The sequence below is a fragment of the Nannospalax galili genome, unplaced genomic scaffold (genome assembly GCF_000622305.1).
Source record: "Nannospalax galili isolate Female #2095 unplaced genomic scaffold, S.galili_v1.0 scaffold1171, whole genome shotgun sequence".
Taxonomy (NCBI): domain Eukaryota; kingdom Metazoa; phylum Chordata; class Mammalia; order Rodentia; family Spalacidae; genus Nannospalax; species Nannospalax galili.
The window spans coordinates 426,680-443,855 of NW_008328881.1; the positions used below are offsets into that span (position 1 = coordinate 426,680).

Genomic DNA, 17,176 nt, shown 5'->3' on the forward strand with positions numbered 1-17,176 from the left:
TACATGTATATACATATGCAATAGCTAACAACACAAAAGATATACTAATTAAAACTACTTTTCTACAAAAAACCAAAAGCTTAACAAAGGTTACCTCACTGAATCTGAGAAGTAAAATCATCAGGGTTTCCAAAGACCTGGGGTCAGGCAGCTCCAGGGATCTTAAAAGCAGCATTCTGGGATACCAGCCTCACTTGATAGGCACAACCACTAAAGTGATTCAACTTTCAGGTCTTACTCTCTGCATGCCTCTGTTAAAATGATTTTTAAATGTTTTTAGTAGCATATATTAATTATACATAATTACATAGTAATGGTTTCATTATAAATTTCATCCATGTATATAATGTATTTTGATAATATTCACACTTTAATGACTTTCTTTAATCTAATGCATTCCATTAGGGTTGCTTACAGAACAGGTATGGGGTTACCTGCAAGACCATGGGCAACTTACCAGTGGCTAGAACACTGAAGAGTCTCTCTCTCCTCCCTAGCAACCATTAATTTCCCTGCAGATCCTCAGGGAGGGGTGGGGCTCCATGAGTCCCTAACCTGTCCACGGCAGGATGTTAACAAGGCCTTCTTTTTTTTCAGGGTGGAGCTGGGTTTTTTGAGACAGGATCTGTCTGTAGCCCCAGCTGGCCTGGAACTGCTATGTAGACCAGGCTAGCCTGGAACTCACAGAGAGTCACCTGCCTTTGCCCCCTGAGTGCTGGGCTTGAAGGTCTGCACCACCACTCCTGGCTTTATTTATTTTAGTATTTTATTTATTTTTATTTTATGTGTATGCATGTATTGCCTACATGTAGTACACCCATGTCGTGCAATGCTTGCAGAGGACAGAAGAGGCTGTCCAATCCCTTGGAACTGGAGTTACGGACAGTTGTTAGCTGCAATGTGGATGCTGAGATTCAAATCCAGGTCTTCTGCAAGAACAGCCAGTGTTCTTAACCACTGAGCCATCTCTCTAGCCCCCTCCTGGCTTTTTTTTAAATAAAAAGAAAATTTTATTTGGGTTCATGGTTTTGGAGGCTGGGAGAAATCAGTGGTCATAGAGGCTGAGGGCCTAGTACCGCTTTGACTCAGTGGAAAACCAGAGCACACGTGTGTGGGCATGGAAGAAGCAAACAGAGGGGAAGCAGGCAGGCCTTGCTTTAAAACCTGTTATAGGGCTGGAGAGAGGGCTCAGGGATTAAGAACACTGACTGTTCTTGCAGAAGACCCGGGTTCAAATCCCAGCACCCTCATGGCAGCTAACAACTGTCCGTAACTCCATTTCTAGGGGATCAGACAGCCTCTTCTGTCCTCTGCAGGCATTGCATGACACGGGTGCACTTACCTACATGCAGTCAATACACACATACACATAAAATAAAAATAATAAGTAAAATATTTTAAAAACAATTTTTAAACCTGTTCTTAGGGTAATGAGCCCAGCCCAGCCCAGTAAGAGCAAAGAGGCATTCATCTGTTTGTGAAGGGGTCCACCTCCCAGCCAGGGCCTCCTGGGCCTCCCCAGCCTCCACTCCCACTCAGGGCCTTTTCTCAGCTGAGGTTGAGGAGGGTCCCCTCCCCACAGTCTCCTTCTCCCTTTGACTTCCACGATGCAACAGGTGATGGAGACCCACATCCCAAAACTCTTCCAAAGCACGTAGCTCCAGAACAGGTGGTGGGAGAGGACCCTTCCCAGAAGCACCCAGTAAACCTGTGCAGAATTTGAAAGGCTCCCTGGAGGAAGTGGCCACAGATGGCTCTCATGCCTTCTCACCCAACACCTACAGGTAGTTAATGACCACATGGCCAAAAAAGTCAGTTGTATCCTCAAATGTCACTTTCAGCTGGTCCACTTCCACAGTGAGCAGGGAGAAGGTCTGAAGGGCATTGCTTGTCTTTGGGGTAGAAGGCCACAATCTTGCTGAGGGCCTCCCCACCCTGCGAATCTTTGAGGCAGCCAGGGTGACTGGAAACCACCTTGGAATTGTCCGTGCAGCTGGGATGTGGGGACATACTGGGGAAACTCAAGCATCTCTCACTGGGAGGGGCCTTGGTCCGAGTTCCAGCACATTTCCTCATCCTGTCAAAAAGATGCTTCTCTCCTGTGAACCTGGAGCTGTGGGCCCCTCCTGGCAGCTGGAGTTGTTGTCCCCTCACATGAGCCTAGAGTCCTGGCCCCAATTGTGAGCCAACGTTCTACATTCCTCTGATGGAGGATGGAGGCATTTCCGTATTGGGCAACAGTTTCAGGCTCTTTGAGAGACTGCATTCCCTACAAGCCCTCCCCAAGGTCCCAGGTTGTGCATGGAATAGCTTTACCTCTGTGCTGAGCTTATGGTGGGGACAAGGAATATTTCTGTCACTTGAAGATTCTTGTCTTGGGAGGACTGATTCTCTAGAATGGACTCCCTACCTCCCCTGAGGGCCAGCTATGGTCTTGACTCCACATGTGGTACTGGGGATCCAGACCTTGATGTCAGTCCTCTCCCGTTTCCAGACACCAAGAGGCTTTCCATCCTCTTTCTATTACTCTTCTACAGAAAATGGAAAACATCTAATTAGGCAACTAGAGATAAAAATCACAGTCTGGGGACTGGAGAGATGGCTCAGCAGTTAAGAACGCTGGCTGTTCTTGCAAAAGATGCAGGTTCGAATCCCAGCACCCACATGGCAGCTAACAACTATCCAAAACTCCAGTTCTAGAGGATCCGACGGCCTCTTCTGTCCTCCATGGGCATTGCATGACACGGGTGCACTTACCTACATGCAGTCAATACACACATACACATAAAATAAAAATAAAAAATGTTTTTAAAAAAATCACAGTCTGGGCTTTTGGGTCCTGGCTCCAAGGTGACCACAAAAAAAGAAAAAACAATAGTCACACCAAAAAGGGCTGGGGCCATGTGCAGCCCATTGGCTGCCCAAACTGCGACTGTGCCCCAATGTGTGCCTAAGTACAAGGCCTTCAAGAAATGTCAGGGAAATTTCTGGAGTGAGTGTCTTCCACACTTATACGCCTCCCAAGCACTGTGTCCAGCTGTGTTACTGCGTGAGCTGAGCTGTGCCATTCGTAGCAAGGTGGTCAAGAATCAGTCTCCCGAAGCCTGGAAAGACAGAACACTCCCACCAGGATTTAGACTTGCTGGTGCTGCCCCAGGACCTCCACCAAAGCCCATGTAAAGGCCTGGCTTCATAAGGACAGAAGAAACACCATCTTCTAGGAAAAGAAAATAAAGTGGAAATTTTACTTAAAAAAAGAAATTACAGTCTGGGAAGTTAAACAAAACTACTGAGACTAGAGAGATGGCTCAGCAGTTAAGAGCACTGACTGCTCTTGCAGAGGACCCAGGTTCAATTCCTAGCACCCACATGGTGACTAACTACTGTCCCTAACTCCATTCCAGGGGATCCAATGCCCTCTTTTGACATCCTCAGGCATTGTACAGCTTGGGTGCACCTACACACATGCAGACAATACACTCATACACATAAAAAACTGCTTTAATAACTAAACTATCATAATTCTTGAGCTAAAGATATGTAATTATATTTAAGAATGTAAGCTTGCAATTCTATGTCTCCTATAATTTTTTAATATTTTTAACTAATAAAACCATACTACCAAGCCTCAACAATACTGTGAAATTCATCCCTGTTGCTTAATCTGAGTTTGGCATTCACTCCCTTAGAAAATTCCACAGCTGATAGAAAGTTTTTCAACATAATCATGTTTTTTTTTTAAGTAATCCTGATTTTAAAAATGTTTTAATTGAAAAAAGATACTTCTTCCCAAACTGCCAGCTGTTGTGGTTACACACAGAATTCACCCCATAGTAATGAGACTCATGGTTAGAGGTCTCTGCACCACTGGCTACCCTAGAAGTGATGCGGCTGCCTCTTGCACAGCTGGGCTGTCCTCTCACTGCTGTGAACTGCCCTCCCCACTCTTCTTAACATATTTTAAGCTTTATTTTTTTTTTGATTTAATAAAGTTTTATTTTTCCAAATGTACAGTTGATTGAACCTATTTAGGCATCTTCACCAGCAGCTGGGGCGTTGCCACCCTTTTTGTTTTTGGTGTAAATTACTTGGGCTCTGTGGTTTTTTTTTGTTTGTTTGTTTTGTTTTTTGGTTTTGGTTTTTTTGTTGTTGTTTTTTGGTCTTTTTGAGACAGGGTCTCCCTGTAGCCCCAGCTGTCCTGGAACTCACTATGTAGACCAGGCTGGCCTTGAACTCACAGAGATCCGCCTGCCTCTGCCTCCTGAGTGCTGGGATTAAAGGCGTGCACCACCACGCCCAGCTGGGCTCTGTGTTTTGAAACCAGTTTGATAAGTCCTTTACTAAGGAGTTCCTGAAGGGCTGCCCTGGCCAGGGAACCTGGAATCTTCAGTCTCTCAGAGACCATGGCTAGGGTCATAAGTTTATAGTTGGGAACTTCCTTACAGAGTTTGTTGTATGTAGCCTTGACAAACAGGACAGGTTGTTGAGCTTGTCCCGGACTTTGCCTTTGGCCCACTTCTTCTTTTTGGCCTTGCCCCCAGACTTATTTACTGGGTCCTTGTCTTTCTTAGCCGACTTCTGGCGTCCTTCTTCTTCTTGTCCTTGGGTGGCATGGCGAAGCTCCAAGAGCAGTGGCAACCACTGCAGCCTCGCTAAGATGTCAGACAAAAAACCAAGCTTTATTTCTTTATGCATATCTTTGTGTGTGTATGTGTGTATCCCACAGGTGCCTGCACAGTCCAGAAGAGGGTGTTAGATCCCCTGGAGCTGGACTTACATAACATGGGTAGAGGGCACTGAACTTGGGTCCTCTGAAGAGGAACAAGCATACTTCACAGCTCAACATTCTCTCCTTAATTTTTTATAACTTGGATTTTTGATAAGTTGTTAGTTGTTTACTATCAGTTACTGATAAGTATTTCTACTTGTTACTTTTGCTCAGAAAGGAGAGAGAGAGAGAGAGAGAGAGAGAGAGAGAGAGAGAGAGAGAGAGGAAACAGGGTCTTGTGTAGCTCAGGCTGGTCTCAAATTCCCTATGTAGCTGAGGATGACCTTGCAGATGTGATCTTCCTGCCTCTACCTCCCAGGGATTACAGTGTTTTTAAAATTTGTTTGGCACACGCCTTTAGTCCCAGCACTTGGGAGGCAGAGGCAGGCAGATCTCTGGGAGTTTGAGGTCAGTCTGGTCTACATAGTGAGCGCCAGGCCAGCAGGGGCTACAGGGAGACCCTGTCTCAAAAAGACAAAAAAAAAAAAAGAATTTGTTTGTTTGTGATAAGGTCTCACATTGTAGCCTTGCCAGGCCTAGATCTCCTTGTAGCCCAAGCTGTCCTCCAATTCATGGCAATTCTCCTGCCTCAGCCTGTAAGTACTGGGATTACAGGTGTGAAGCACTACTCCTAGCTTATTAAAACATTTCTCCTGATTCTCATCACTCTTCATTGCTACTCCATGGTACTTCATGGTTCCCCATTAAAACCCTGCTTTAGGGTTTGGAGGAGGGTTCAGTTAGTAAATTCTATTCCCAGAACCTGGTAAAAATGCTGGGTATGGTGTTGCATTGCTCATATGTAATCTCAGTGCTGGAGAGGGGAAGGAGGCTCACTAGCCAGTCAGTCTAGCCTAACTGATGAGTTTGAGGCCTATGCAGGAGAGACCCTTTGCTATAGAAAATGGTCAGTCTTCCTGAGCATGGCACATGAGGTTATCTTTTGACCTTTACATGAGCACTCACACATGAACATGAACACATAAATACATTTCCACACATTAAAAAAAGACCATGAAGTCCTCCTTCCTACCATATTGGTGAATAACCCTTGTTGGGGTAGGAACTTAACCCATCTGCCTCAGTCCTCCTTACAAATTGAAAGCTACAAGAAATTTTTATGGACTTATTAGCAAGTTTACTATTTTGTCTTGAGCTCTTCCATTCAACAAAATAGGATGGAAGGCCTGACAAAGTAGTAACATATTCAAATACGGAGGGCTTAGAATTATAGGATAAATAGTTGGGTCATTATGGAATGGAGGCTTGTAAAGATTTCTGAGCAGAGTAGGATGCTGGGGAGATGACTTAATGTGTAAGCTGTGCAAACATGAGGACCTGAGTTTGGATCTCCATTACCCATGTTAAAAAAGTGTGCATGGAGCTGGACGTGGTGGTGCACGCCTTTAGTCCCAGCACTCAGGAGGCAGAGGTAGGTGGACCTCTGTGAGTTTAAGGCCAGGCTCCTCTACATAGTGAGTTCCAGGCCAGCTGGGGCTACAGAAAGACTGTCTCAAAAAGACCAAAAAAAGTGGGCATGGTAGCATGCACCTGTAATCTAGCACTGTGAGGCAGGGACAGGTGGATCCCCAAGTGTTTGCTGACCATCCAACCAGTGAGCTCCAGGTTCAATGAGAGACTCTGTTTCTAAAACTGAGGTGGAGAGTGATACAGGAAGATATGTGACTTCAGTCTGTGGTCTTCACACATGCATGCACAGGCACACACATCTGCACGCAGACATGCATACACACATATGCATGCTCATGCACATACAAATTACTGAACAGAGTAACAGTGCAATCATTCACATCTGTGTTGTAAGAGGAAAACTGGTAGCAAAGGAGAGAGATATGGAACATAAGGAAAATTAGGCTGCCTGGCATGGTGGTACATGCCTGTAGTTCCAGTACAGCAAGTTCCAGGCCAGCTGGGACTACAGGGAGACCCTATCTTAAAACAAAAACAAAAAAGATATCCAGGTATGATGGTACATATCTATAGTCCCAGCATTCAGGAAGATCACAAATTTGAGTAAAACCTGGGCTATCCAGAGACATCTTGTCTGGGGGGAAGAGTTGGTCATGGTAATGCAGACCTTTAGTCCCAGGACTTGGGAGGCAGAGGCAGCCTGATTTGTGAGTTCAAAGCCAGCCTGGTCTAATGTACCAAGTTCCAGGCCAATCATCCAGGCCATGTCAAAAAACAAAACCACCAACAACAAAACCTCTCTGTCCTCTTCTCTCTCTCTCTCTCTCTCTCTCTCTCTCTCTCTCTCTCTCTCTCATAACTTGTAGACACAATGGTATTTGGTTGGATGTGAGGTGTTCGTGAGACCAAGGATTTGAATAGAATTGAGTTTTCTGGCCTGAATCTTTGAAGGTGTTTATGTTGTTAACTGAACAGATGTACAGGGATTGTTTGTGTATTCTTTGAAGAGGTTAGATACAACAGGGGTTAAGGAGGATTTTTAAAATTACATTTATTGTGCACATGCATGTGTGAATGTAGGAGGACAACCTAGTCGGGATCCTTCTACCTTGAGGGGCCCAGGGATTTAACTCAGGTCACCAGGCTTAGCAGCAAGCTGTCCTGTCGACCTGTGGAATAGTCCTTTGGTGCTGCTATTCAGCTGGAAATATCCAGCAGGAGAGATTTCTTAGTATAAAGGAAAGGAATACTCTTGTAATGAGAACAGCTCATTTTTTTATAGCTCTCAGTCATTAGCACCCCAAACTGAGGTGGTTATTACTTCGCCTGCAGTAAAAGCTTGATTATAGCCCCTAACTGCTTACTGTGTGAAGGTCCTTGGTTCCTGAAACTTCCACAGGCAAGAGGATAGTAATGGTGATTAATCATCGTGTAGCTCAATACAAAGACAAGAATATTTACTGTGACTTCCTGAGGGTGCCCGCAAGGCTTTTTCCTGGGGCTCACAGGGCAAGGGAACTGGACAGCTCCCCCTGTGGTCTTGAGCCTCACAGAGCCTGAGCCGGCCGGTGGCGAACGGCCACCACCGCCGCGGGTCTTGGCAGAGTCGGCTCCAAGGCAGCTGGCGCTGACATTCCGGGTACCTTCCTCCCTCGGGGACCCGCGCCCGCCAGCGGGCAGGGGGCGGGGCTGGCTCTAGACCCCGCCCACTCCCCCTCTCGCCCCGCCCTCGCCGCCGGCTCGTTCGCTGCCGTGCGTGCGCGCTTGCGCTGGCCCTGGACTCGGAGCAGCCATGATGGTGGGTGTTTTCGGCCGCGCCGAGCTGGGGCGCGCAGTGGGGGCGGCGGGCGCGGGGACCGCGCGGACCTGGCACTAATGTCTGTCTTTGTGTCTCTCCCCTCCCGTCCTCCCTCGGTGTGCCGGGCGCGCCGATCCAGCAGGAAGGCCTGGATGACGGCCCCGACTTCCTCTCGGAGGAAGACCGCGGAGTAAGTTGTGCCTCTCCTCCCGCGGAGCCTCGGTCCCTGAGCCGCCCGGGCCGCGGGGTGAGGAGGGGTCCCCGGCCGCGCGGCCGCCCCTTCACTCCTCGCCACTGTACGGCGCGCCCCGCCCTCCGGCAGCCCTTCCTCCCCGGGGCCGCTCGCTTCCCTGTTTCCCGGACCCGCGCGGGTCAGACCGTCTGCTGAACTTGCCCTTCCCCGGCCAGTGCAGGTGGGGTGGCGGCAGTGGGTGTCCGAGTGGAAGTCCTCACCCAGGCCTCTCTGGGCCGGGAAACCCTTTCTGAAACCTTCCCGGTAGCACCCTCAGTTTCCTCCCCGAAGCAGAAATGGTATGAGTTTATAGTCTAAATTTACCCTTTTGCAGTGATTTTCGCAGTCAGCAAATCTCAGCTCTACTTGTGTCTTGATTTTGCGAAGAACTGGTAATCCACAGTAGCTTTACTTTTTCTAGTATTACTGCCCCCAGCCCCCATTTTTTGCAGGGTTCCCTAGGTTTTGCTGAGGTATGACTGACAGCATAATAATTGTATATATTTAAGATGTACATCTTGGTATTTTGATAATGTGAATATGTTGTGAAATGATTATCACTGTCAAGCTAATTAGCATATACCTCACCAGAGTTACCTTTTGGGAAGAGCACTTGATCCACTCAGCAAGTTTCATATATACGTGTTTATTAAAAATAGCCAACCATGCTGTACATTAGGTTCCAGAACTTAAAACTGAAAGTTTGTATCCTGTGAGCACTATCTTCCCCTTTCCCACCCCGCCCCTGGTTTCAGGCTCTGATTTCTCCCTCTCTATCCCCCAAACCCATTTAGCTTAGGTGAAGGGCAGCAGTGCATATATAGTGCCTTGAACAAGTGTTCACTTGAGAAATACTGATAGATGATCATTGCCATTAACTAAGCAAAGTTCCATGTTAACTCACGCTTTAGTTTTTATTTGTTTTGGTTTTTAGAGACAAATTCTCCTGTAGTCCAGGTTGGCCCTCAGGCATTCTTCCAGCCTTTGCCTCCCAAGTGCTGTGATTACAGGCCCTTACCAACAAGCCTGACTTACACTTTAGTTTTCCATTTTGCTTTTGCTTATCCATCATAGATCATGTGAGAGATGCAGCTGTCAATGGGTTTGGGGTAGGTGATAAATGTTGTAGGATACTGTTGCTAAGAGATAAGGTGTGGAGTGTTAACTGATGACTTAGCAAACTTTTGGGTAGTAAGAAAGATGCAGAAAATGCTGCTCACGTTTTTCATGAACAGTTTGTTGTTTTTTTTTTTAAGATTTATTTTTAATTATGATTATGTGGGTGTGTGTGCAGGTGTCCAAAGAGGCCAGAATAAGGTTTTGGATGCACTGAAGTTGAAGTTAGAGCAGTTGTGAGCCCCTTGGTGTGGTTGATGGGAAGTAAACTCAGGTCCTCTGCAAGAGCAGTATACACTGTTAACCTCTGAGCGGCTGTGAAGCAGGTTTTTAAAGTTAATTAGCAGGGGTGGAGACAGCTCAGAGCACTCATGTTCTTGCAGGAGGTTCAGTTCCCAGCATCCACATGGCAGTTAACAACCATCTATAACTGCCGTTCCAGGGGATCTGACGCCCTCTTCTGATCTCCTTGTGCGTTGCATGATTTGGGTGCATTTACATGCAGGCAGTACACTCATACACATAAAATAAAAATGAAATATTAAAAAATGAAAATAAAATTCATTATGGAGCAGGGAACATGCCATTGCTGGTCCCCCTTTCTTACCGCCAGGTAGTCCTCCCTTCTGTTTTCTTGTCACATGTATTCCAGTACATGGACATCTTCATAGACAGTTCTCTCCTCCCATCTTTTACATAGGTTTGGGGCTTAAACTCAGGATTGCATAACAAGAACTTTACTCTCTGAGCTGTCTTGCAAGTCCAAGATGGGTTTTAAGGAAGATATTTTAAATAGGCCTAAGTATGAGGGTTAAGAGAAAGGCACATCTGAGAGCGAACATAAGGAGCGTCTCTAAGAGGGAGTCTCGGGAAGACTTGGTGGGTGTAGACTCTTCCAGGGAGAGTCGGGAACAGCGGCCAAGTGCTTTTAGAAGTGATAAATTAACTTTTCTCAGTTTGCACAAAAGCATCATAGGAGTTCTGATTTCCAAAATTTTATTTCTTCAATAATTACAAAACAATGTGTATGTATATGTGTAATTCTGGAATAAGACAGAATTAGGTGAGCATTTACCAATTATATTTTGGATTTTAAGAAATAGAAAAGACTGGGATTGTAGGTCAGTAACAGAGCAGTTGCCTAGCATGTGTTGAGGCCTTGGGTTCAATCCTCAGTAGTGGGAAAAAATAATAAAAAGGGAAACTAACAGGGTTATTTGAAATAAAATTAGTTCTAGTGTAGTTAAGCCGATTTTTTTCCAAAAGCATGTTTCCTCTGTTTAGATAACAGCTTTGTGCCATTTGTAGTCTATCAGAAAAGGCGAATATGATTTGTTTTCTTGTAAAATTTGACTAATTTCAGTAAAAGTATTAATTTTTGAGTGTTTACATTGATAATATGAAAAGTAAAATATTTTCTGATGCATAATTTGTGCTAATGGCTTTTTGCCTTTGTAAAATTTGTTTATGGAATTGAAAGTTCTTAATGCATTCAAGAACTTTTCACATACCACAAAATTAAAGAGGGAGGAAGACAAAGATTATTTTAGAATATTGTAGATGAAAAAAACATGGGGAGGGAGGCTGGAGAGGCTCAGTGCTTAAAAACACTTGCTCTTGCAGAGGACCCTGGTTCCATGGATGTTGCCCTCTTCTGGCTTCCATAGGCACTGCACAGCAGATACACATACAGGCAAGCAAAGCACTTATACACATAAAATAGTGATAAGTAAAAAAAAAAATCTTGCCAGGTGTGGTAGTACACACCCTTAATCCTAACACTAGAGGAGGCAGAGGCAGATAGATCTCTGAGAGTTCAAGGCCAGCCTGGTCTAGACCAGCTAGGGCTACATAGCAAGACCCTGTCTCACCCCCCCCCAAAAAATAAGTCTTAAAATTTTTTTAGCAGCGCTAATATTGAGTAATCAAAAGTGAGAAGGACTGTCAAGAGTAGGAGAGAGTCACAGGACTGGAGAGATGACTCGGGGGTTAAGAGCATTGGCTGCTCTTGCAGAGGACCTGGGTTCAGTTCCCAGTATCCACATGGCAGCTAACAACTGTCCTTAACCCCAGTTCCAGGGGATCAGACACCCTCTTCTGACCCTGTGGGCATTGCACAACATGGGCGCATTTACACATATGCAGGCAATACATGCATACACATAAAATAATAAAATATTTTTTAAAAGAGTGGGAGAGGGTCTAAGGGAGGAATATTCTTGATGAAAATTTTAATGTGAAAGGGAAAACAGAAGGTTGAGTTTTCTCAATAGTAGAGTGCTTGCCTGTCCTGGGCAAGTGATTGGGTTTGATTCCCCTGACATTGAGAAAACATCATTTGAGTTAGAAATCTTGGGCCTGCAAGATGGCTCATCGGGTAAAAGCTCTTGCCACCAAACCTGAAGACCTGGTTTTGATCCCCCAGGGTCCAGACGGTAGGGGGAGAGGAAGCAAGTTGCCCTCTAACCTGCACACGTGTGTGGCATGTGTGCCCCCAAAAATGTTTTTTAAAAAGGAGAGAAGAAAGCCTAAATCTCTTTAAAAAAAAAAAAAAAGGAGGACTCTGTGTGTGCGTATCCAGTTCTAACTTATTTTGGTGCTATGGAACTGGTGACATTAGCTAGACATTGTGTTAAGTACTTTGCAAACTGTGTTCCATTAATACCATCTTAACCCTGTGAGCCCTTTCTTCCTCTTTTTATTTAACATTTATTTATTCATTGATTTACTTACTTTAATGTGAGGGCATGTATGGGGGGCATGAGTGCTGTGCGCATTTGGAGGTCAGAGGACAATGTGGTATCCTAGATCCAACTCAGGTCTTTAGGCTTGGCAGCAAGCACCTTTATTCACTGAAAAACTTCCCTGGCCTCCAACAACCACTTTTTAAACTGACACCTGATGGGGCTGGAGAGATGGCTCATTGTTAAAGGCACTGGTTACTCTTGCAGAGGACCTGGGTTCGGTTCCCAATACCCACATGACAATTAACCTACATGGCAGCTAACAACTGTGTATAACTTCAGTTGCAGGAAGAGTCACCTACTCTAACCTCCATAGGCATTGCACAACACAGGTGTACTAACATACATGCAGGTAATACATTCATATACATAAAATAAAGTTAAAATAAAATAATATTAAAAAACTAAACTGACATCTGAGAAGTTTCTGTTTTGTTTTTTTTTTTTTGGTCTTTTTGAGACAGGTCTCCCTTTAGCCCCAGCTGTCCTGGAACTCACTGTGTAGACCAGGCTGGCCTTGAACTCACAGAGATCCACATTTCTGTTGTTTACTGAAGTTTGATAACTTACAGAGTTATTTTGCTATTTCCTCAATTCAGGATCATAAATACTTAGTTTAAATTTCCATGTATCATATCCATCCTGGTAGAAATAGATTGCCATAATTAAAACTTCAAGGCATTGCTTTTTTGGGAGGGGGATCTTTTTGAGACAGGGTCTCCCTGTAGCCTCAGCTGGCCTGGCACTCGCTGTGTAAACTGGGCTGGCCTTGATCTCACAGAGATCCACCTGCCTTTGCCTCCCAAGTGCTGGGATTAAAGGTATGTGCCTGCCTGGCTTATCTATTCAGTCTTTAAGGAATCTTTTCATTTGTGGTTTATGAAATTATGTATTTATTTATTTGGTGGGTGGGTGTGGATGTGAGTGCATGTGGAAGTCAGAGGACAACTAGAAGGAGGCTAGTCTTTCCTTCTACCAAGTGGTTCCTGCGGCTTGAACTCAAGTTGTCAAGCTTGGAGGAAGGTGCTGCTGCCATTATATTGGCCCTTTTTTGTTGTGTTGTTTTGTTTATTTTGTTGTTTTTCAGACAGGGTCTCCCTCTGTAGCCTCAAGATTCCTGATCTTCCTGCCTCCCATTCCCAAGTCCTGGAACCACATGTGTGTATCACAATGCCCAGTTTTAGAAAAGGAGTCTTAGACAAAAGCGTGAAGTGCATGTTTGATCTAAGTTGCAAAAAGAGACATCATAGATTCAAAAATAATACGGACAAAGCAGTAAGTAGGCAAAACAAAAGCCAGCATTTATATTTTTTTGTTTATTTTTACTTTATGTGTATGAGTTTTTGCCTGCATATAAGTGTACCATGTCCTTCAGTGCCTGAGGAAGCCAGAAGTGGGGCATCAGATCCCTGTAATGCGGAGGTGTAGAGGGTTAACTGCCATGTGGGTGCAGGGAATGGAACCCAAGGCCTCTGGAAGAGCAGCCCTCTCTCCAGCTCCGCAAAACCAGTGTTTGTTTTGTTCTGTTTTGTTTTTGTCTTTTTGAAACAGGGTCTCCCTGTAGCCCCAGCTCTCCTAGAACTCATTATGTAGACCAGGCTGGCCTTGAACTCACAGAGATCCGCCTGCCTCTGCCTCCCAAGTGCTAGGACTACAGGCATGTGCCATCACACCCAGCAAAAGCAGTGTTTTTTAAAAAATATTTTATTATTTTTATTTTATGTGTACGAGTATATTGCCTGCGTGTATGTAAGTGTACCCATGTCATGCATTCCCCATAGAGGTCAGAAGAGGGCATCACATTCCCCTGAAACTGGTGTTACAGACAGTTGTTAGCCATCATGTGGGTGCTGGGAACCAAACCTGGGTCCTCTGCAAGCGTAGTCAGTGCTCTTAACCGCTGAGCCATCTCTCCAGCCCCCCAACCCCAGTGTTTTAAAATGATTATTTTAAAGCCAGGTGTGGTGGCACATACCTTTAAAAACAGCATCTGGGATGTAGAGACAGGTGGTGAGATGGAGACTAGCCTGGTCTACATAGAGAGGTCCAGGCTATCTAGTACTACTTGGATACCCTGTCTCAAAAACATAATAAGGGGCCGGAGGGATGGGTCAGCAGTTAAGAACACTGGCTGTTCTTGCAGAAGACCTAGGTTCGAATCCCAGCACCCACATGGCAGCTAACAACTGTCTAACTAGAGTTCCAGGGGATCTGACAGCCTCTTCTGACCTCTGCAGGCATTGCACGACACGGGTGCACTTACCTACATGCAGGCAATATACACATACAGATAAAAAAATTTTTTTTAAAATGATAATAAAATAAAATAAATATTTCAAGCAGACTTAAGTTTTCATCATGATATTTGTATCAGAACAGAATTTTACAGCATTGAGAAAATTTTTTGTGAGGAACTAAACAAGAAGACTTAAAGAATATAGCACTAGCCAGGCGTGGTGGCACGGCTTTCGTCCCATCAGGGAGGCAGAGGCAGGTGGATCTCTATAAGTTCAAGGCCAGCCTGGTCTACATAGAAATTCAAGCCTAGCTGGAGCTACAGGGAGACCCTGTCTCAAAAAGACCCCCAAAAAAGAAAAAAAAAAACAAAACCCAGACTATATAGTACTATCTGGGCATGGTGGTGTACATCTATAATCCAAACACTTTAGAGGTCTGAGGCAGGAGGATTGCCAATTTGAGGTCAGCCTGGGCTACAGTGTATGACTCTTGTCTCAACGTACCTCCCTTAAAAAAGAAAAAGAATACACAGAATTGAAAGTTATTGGCCACAGTTTTTTTTAGCCCCTACCTCTTCAGAAACATCGTACGCACGTGACAGGCAGTAACGTTCTAATAAACAAATGAACCCTTTGATCTGAATGCAGTTTGTTTTGATGTGCGGGCATGTCTCCAGTGATGGCATAATTCTCTTAGCTTGTGATTTCAGTTCTAAATGGTATGTTGGTTGTTTTCAGGAATCCCTTTAGGTGGAGTAACTGCATCTCCTGGATGCCTTGCTTCTCCCTTTGTGTGCCTTACCTTCTTAACGACACCCTTCCTCACTTTCCAGTTATACAAGGAACCTCTGAGTCACACATACACTTACATACACACATACATCCTCAGAGCAGTCCCTGAGGCCAGTTTAATTTCACCCTGGAAATACTTGCCCCATCCCTTTTTTTTTAGCTTTTTGAGACAGGATCTCCCTGTAGCCCCAGCTGTCCTGGAACTCACTTTGTAGACCAGGCTGGCCTTGAACTCACAGAGATCCGCCTGCCTCTGCCTCCCAGGCGCTGGGATTAAAGGCGTGCGCCACCACACCCAGCATATTTCTTTTAGTTTAATAATTAAAATGATTAAATCAGGGCTGGAGAGATGGCTCAGCAGTTAAGAACACTGGTTGTTCTTGCAGAAGACCTGGGTTTGAATTCCAGTACCCACATGGCAGCTAACAGCTATCTGCAACTCCAGTCCCAAGGCATTACCTACATGCAGGCAATACATGCATACACACACAAAAAAAAAAATAAATAAAATTTAGAGAGCTGGATAGATGGCTCAGCGGTTAAGAGCACTGACTGCTCTTGCAGAGGACCCAGGTTCGAGTCCCAGCACCCACATAGCTACGAACTGTCCTTAATTCCAGTTCCAGAGGAATCCGAAGCCTCTTCTGACCTCCGTGGCATTGCACGACATGGGTGCACTCACATACATGCAGGCAATACACATACACATAAAATTAAAATAATAAAATATATTTTTTAAAAATTTAGAAAAAAAATGTGTAAATCATTTCCCTTTGGAGTAGGCCCAAACTCCTTAGGCTGGCATTTGTTGCTGTTCATGACCCTTCGTGGCTGGCTGCTCAGTGCCATCCATCCCCACACATGCTCTAGTCTGCTTGTCTTTGCTGAGACTCCTCCACACTTTGCTTTATGTATGTGTTTCAGTGTTGTAGAGTGCTCCCCATGCACACGTTTTCTTTGGCTGGAAATTCTACTTTAAAATTTGTAATGTATACAGTATGTACCAGGTTTACACAGATTCAGAAAGGTTTAACTCACCCGGGTCATATACAGCCAGTAGGAGCTGCAGTTTAGCTCAGGGGTCTGGCTCTTAACCTCTTTGTTGTCATCAAAATGAGCTAACTCCTAAATACTAGTCTAGAATTTTGTAGACTCTCCAGGAAAAGGGAGGGCCTTCCAGCAGAAAGGGTGGCATGTGTGGGTATTCGGTTCTGCTTGGAGTGCCTGGTCTTACCGGGGCAGAGCTTGCAAAAGGGAGGTATGGCTAGAAGACGGAATTTAAAGTGCATAGTGGTAAAAGCTGTAGGCACCAGGAAGTGCTGAGGGTTTGGTTTTTGTAAATACTGATTTTTTTTAGTTTGTTTTCTATGAATGTTTTGCCTACATGTATGTATGTGTACTGCATGTGTCCCTGGTGCCTATGGAAGCCAGAAGAGGGTACCAGATCCCTACAACTGGAATTACAGGCAGTTGTGAGCTACCGTGTGGGGCCATGCATGATGAATCACTTCTTTAATCTCAACAACCTGAGCACCTAAGGCAAGAGCATCGGAGGGTGTTCAAGGCCAGCCTAGACTACATGGTGAATTCCAGGCCAGCCTGAGTTATATAGGTTCCATTGGGGGAAGAAAAAGGTGGTTGTGGCCTGGGGAAGCAGTGAGTGCAAAGACTCCCAAAGTGGCATGGCTGTGTGTTCAAGGAACCCAGGGAGATAGGTGGCAGCACTGCAGTGGGCCAGGAGCACAGTGGATTAGATATGATGTCAGATGGAGATCTTATATCTGGAGGACCACTGGAAGGACTTCGACTTTTCCCCAAGTGGGAACCCCTCATTTTGAGCACAGGAATAATTTCTAGTGAATGAGATTGTAGTGGTGGTTCTGTAGGGAACAGATTGCAGAAGGGCAAAGCAGAAGCAAGAGCCAGTGGGAGGTTACAATAATGGGCTATTTTTCCCTTCTTCCTTTTTTTCTCTATCCATCTCCATACATTTGCTTTACCAGCAAAATAAACTGATTTCTAAAGAATGTTCTAGGGGCTGGGTGCAGTGGCGTACAC

At 45.0% G+C, this 17,176-nt stretch overlaps 1 protein-coding gene and 1 pseudogene across 1 annotated transcript in view; one reads left to right on the forward strand and one right to left on the reverse strand.

The window, feature by feature from the left end:
* Positions 1 to 3,970: 3,970 nt before the first annotated feature.
* On the reverse strand, positions 3,971 to 4,613 carry LOC103731441 (annotated as a pseudogene).
* A 3,372-nt stretch (positions 4,614 to 7,985) lies between these two features.
* Snx6 (sorting nexin 6) overlaps positions 7,986 to 17,176 on the forward strand; it is a gene marked incomplete at its 3' end in the record, with an annotated part of 44,816 nt that continues 35,625 nt past the window's right edge. The window contains exons 1-2 of the mRNA XM_029561868.1: positions 7,986 to 7,997; positions 8,137 to 8,244. Coding sequence (XP_029417728.1) covers positions 7,992 to 7,997; positions 8,137 to 8,244 — 114 coding nt within the window. The remainder of the gene's footprint in view (positions 7,998 to 8,136; positions 8,245 to 17,176) is intronic.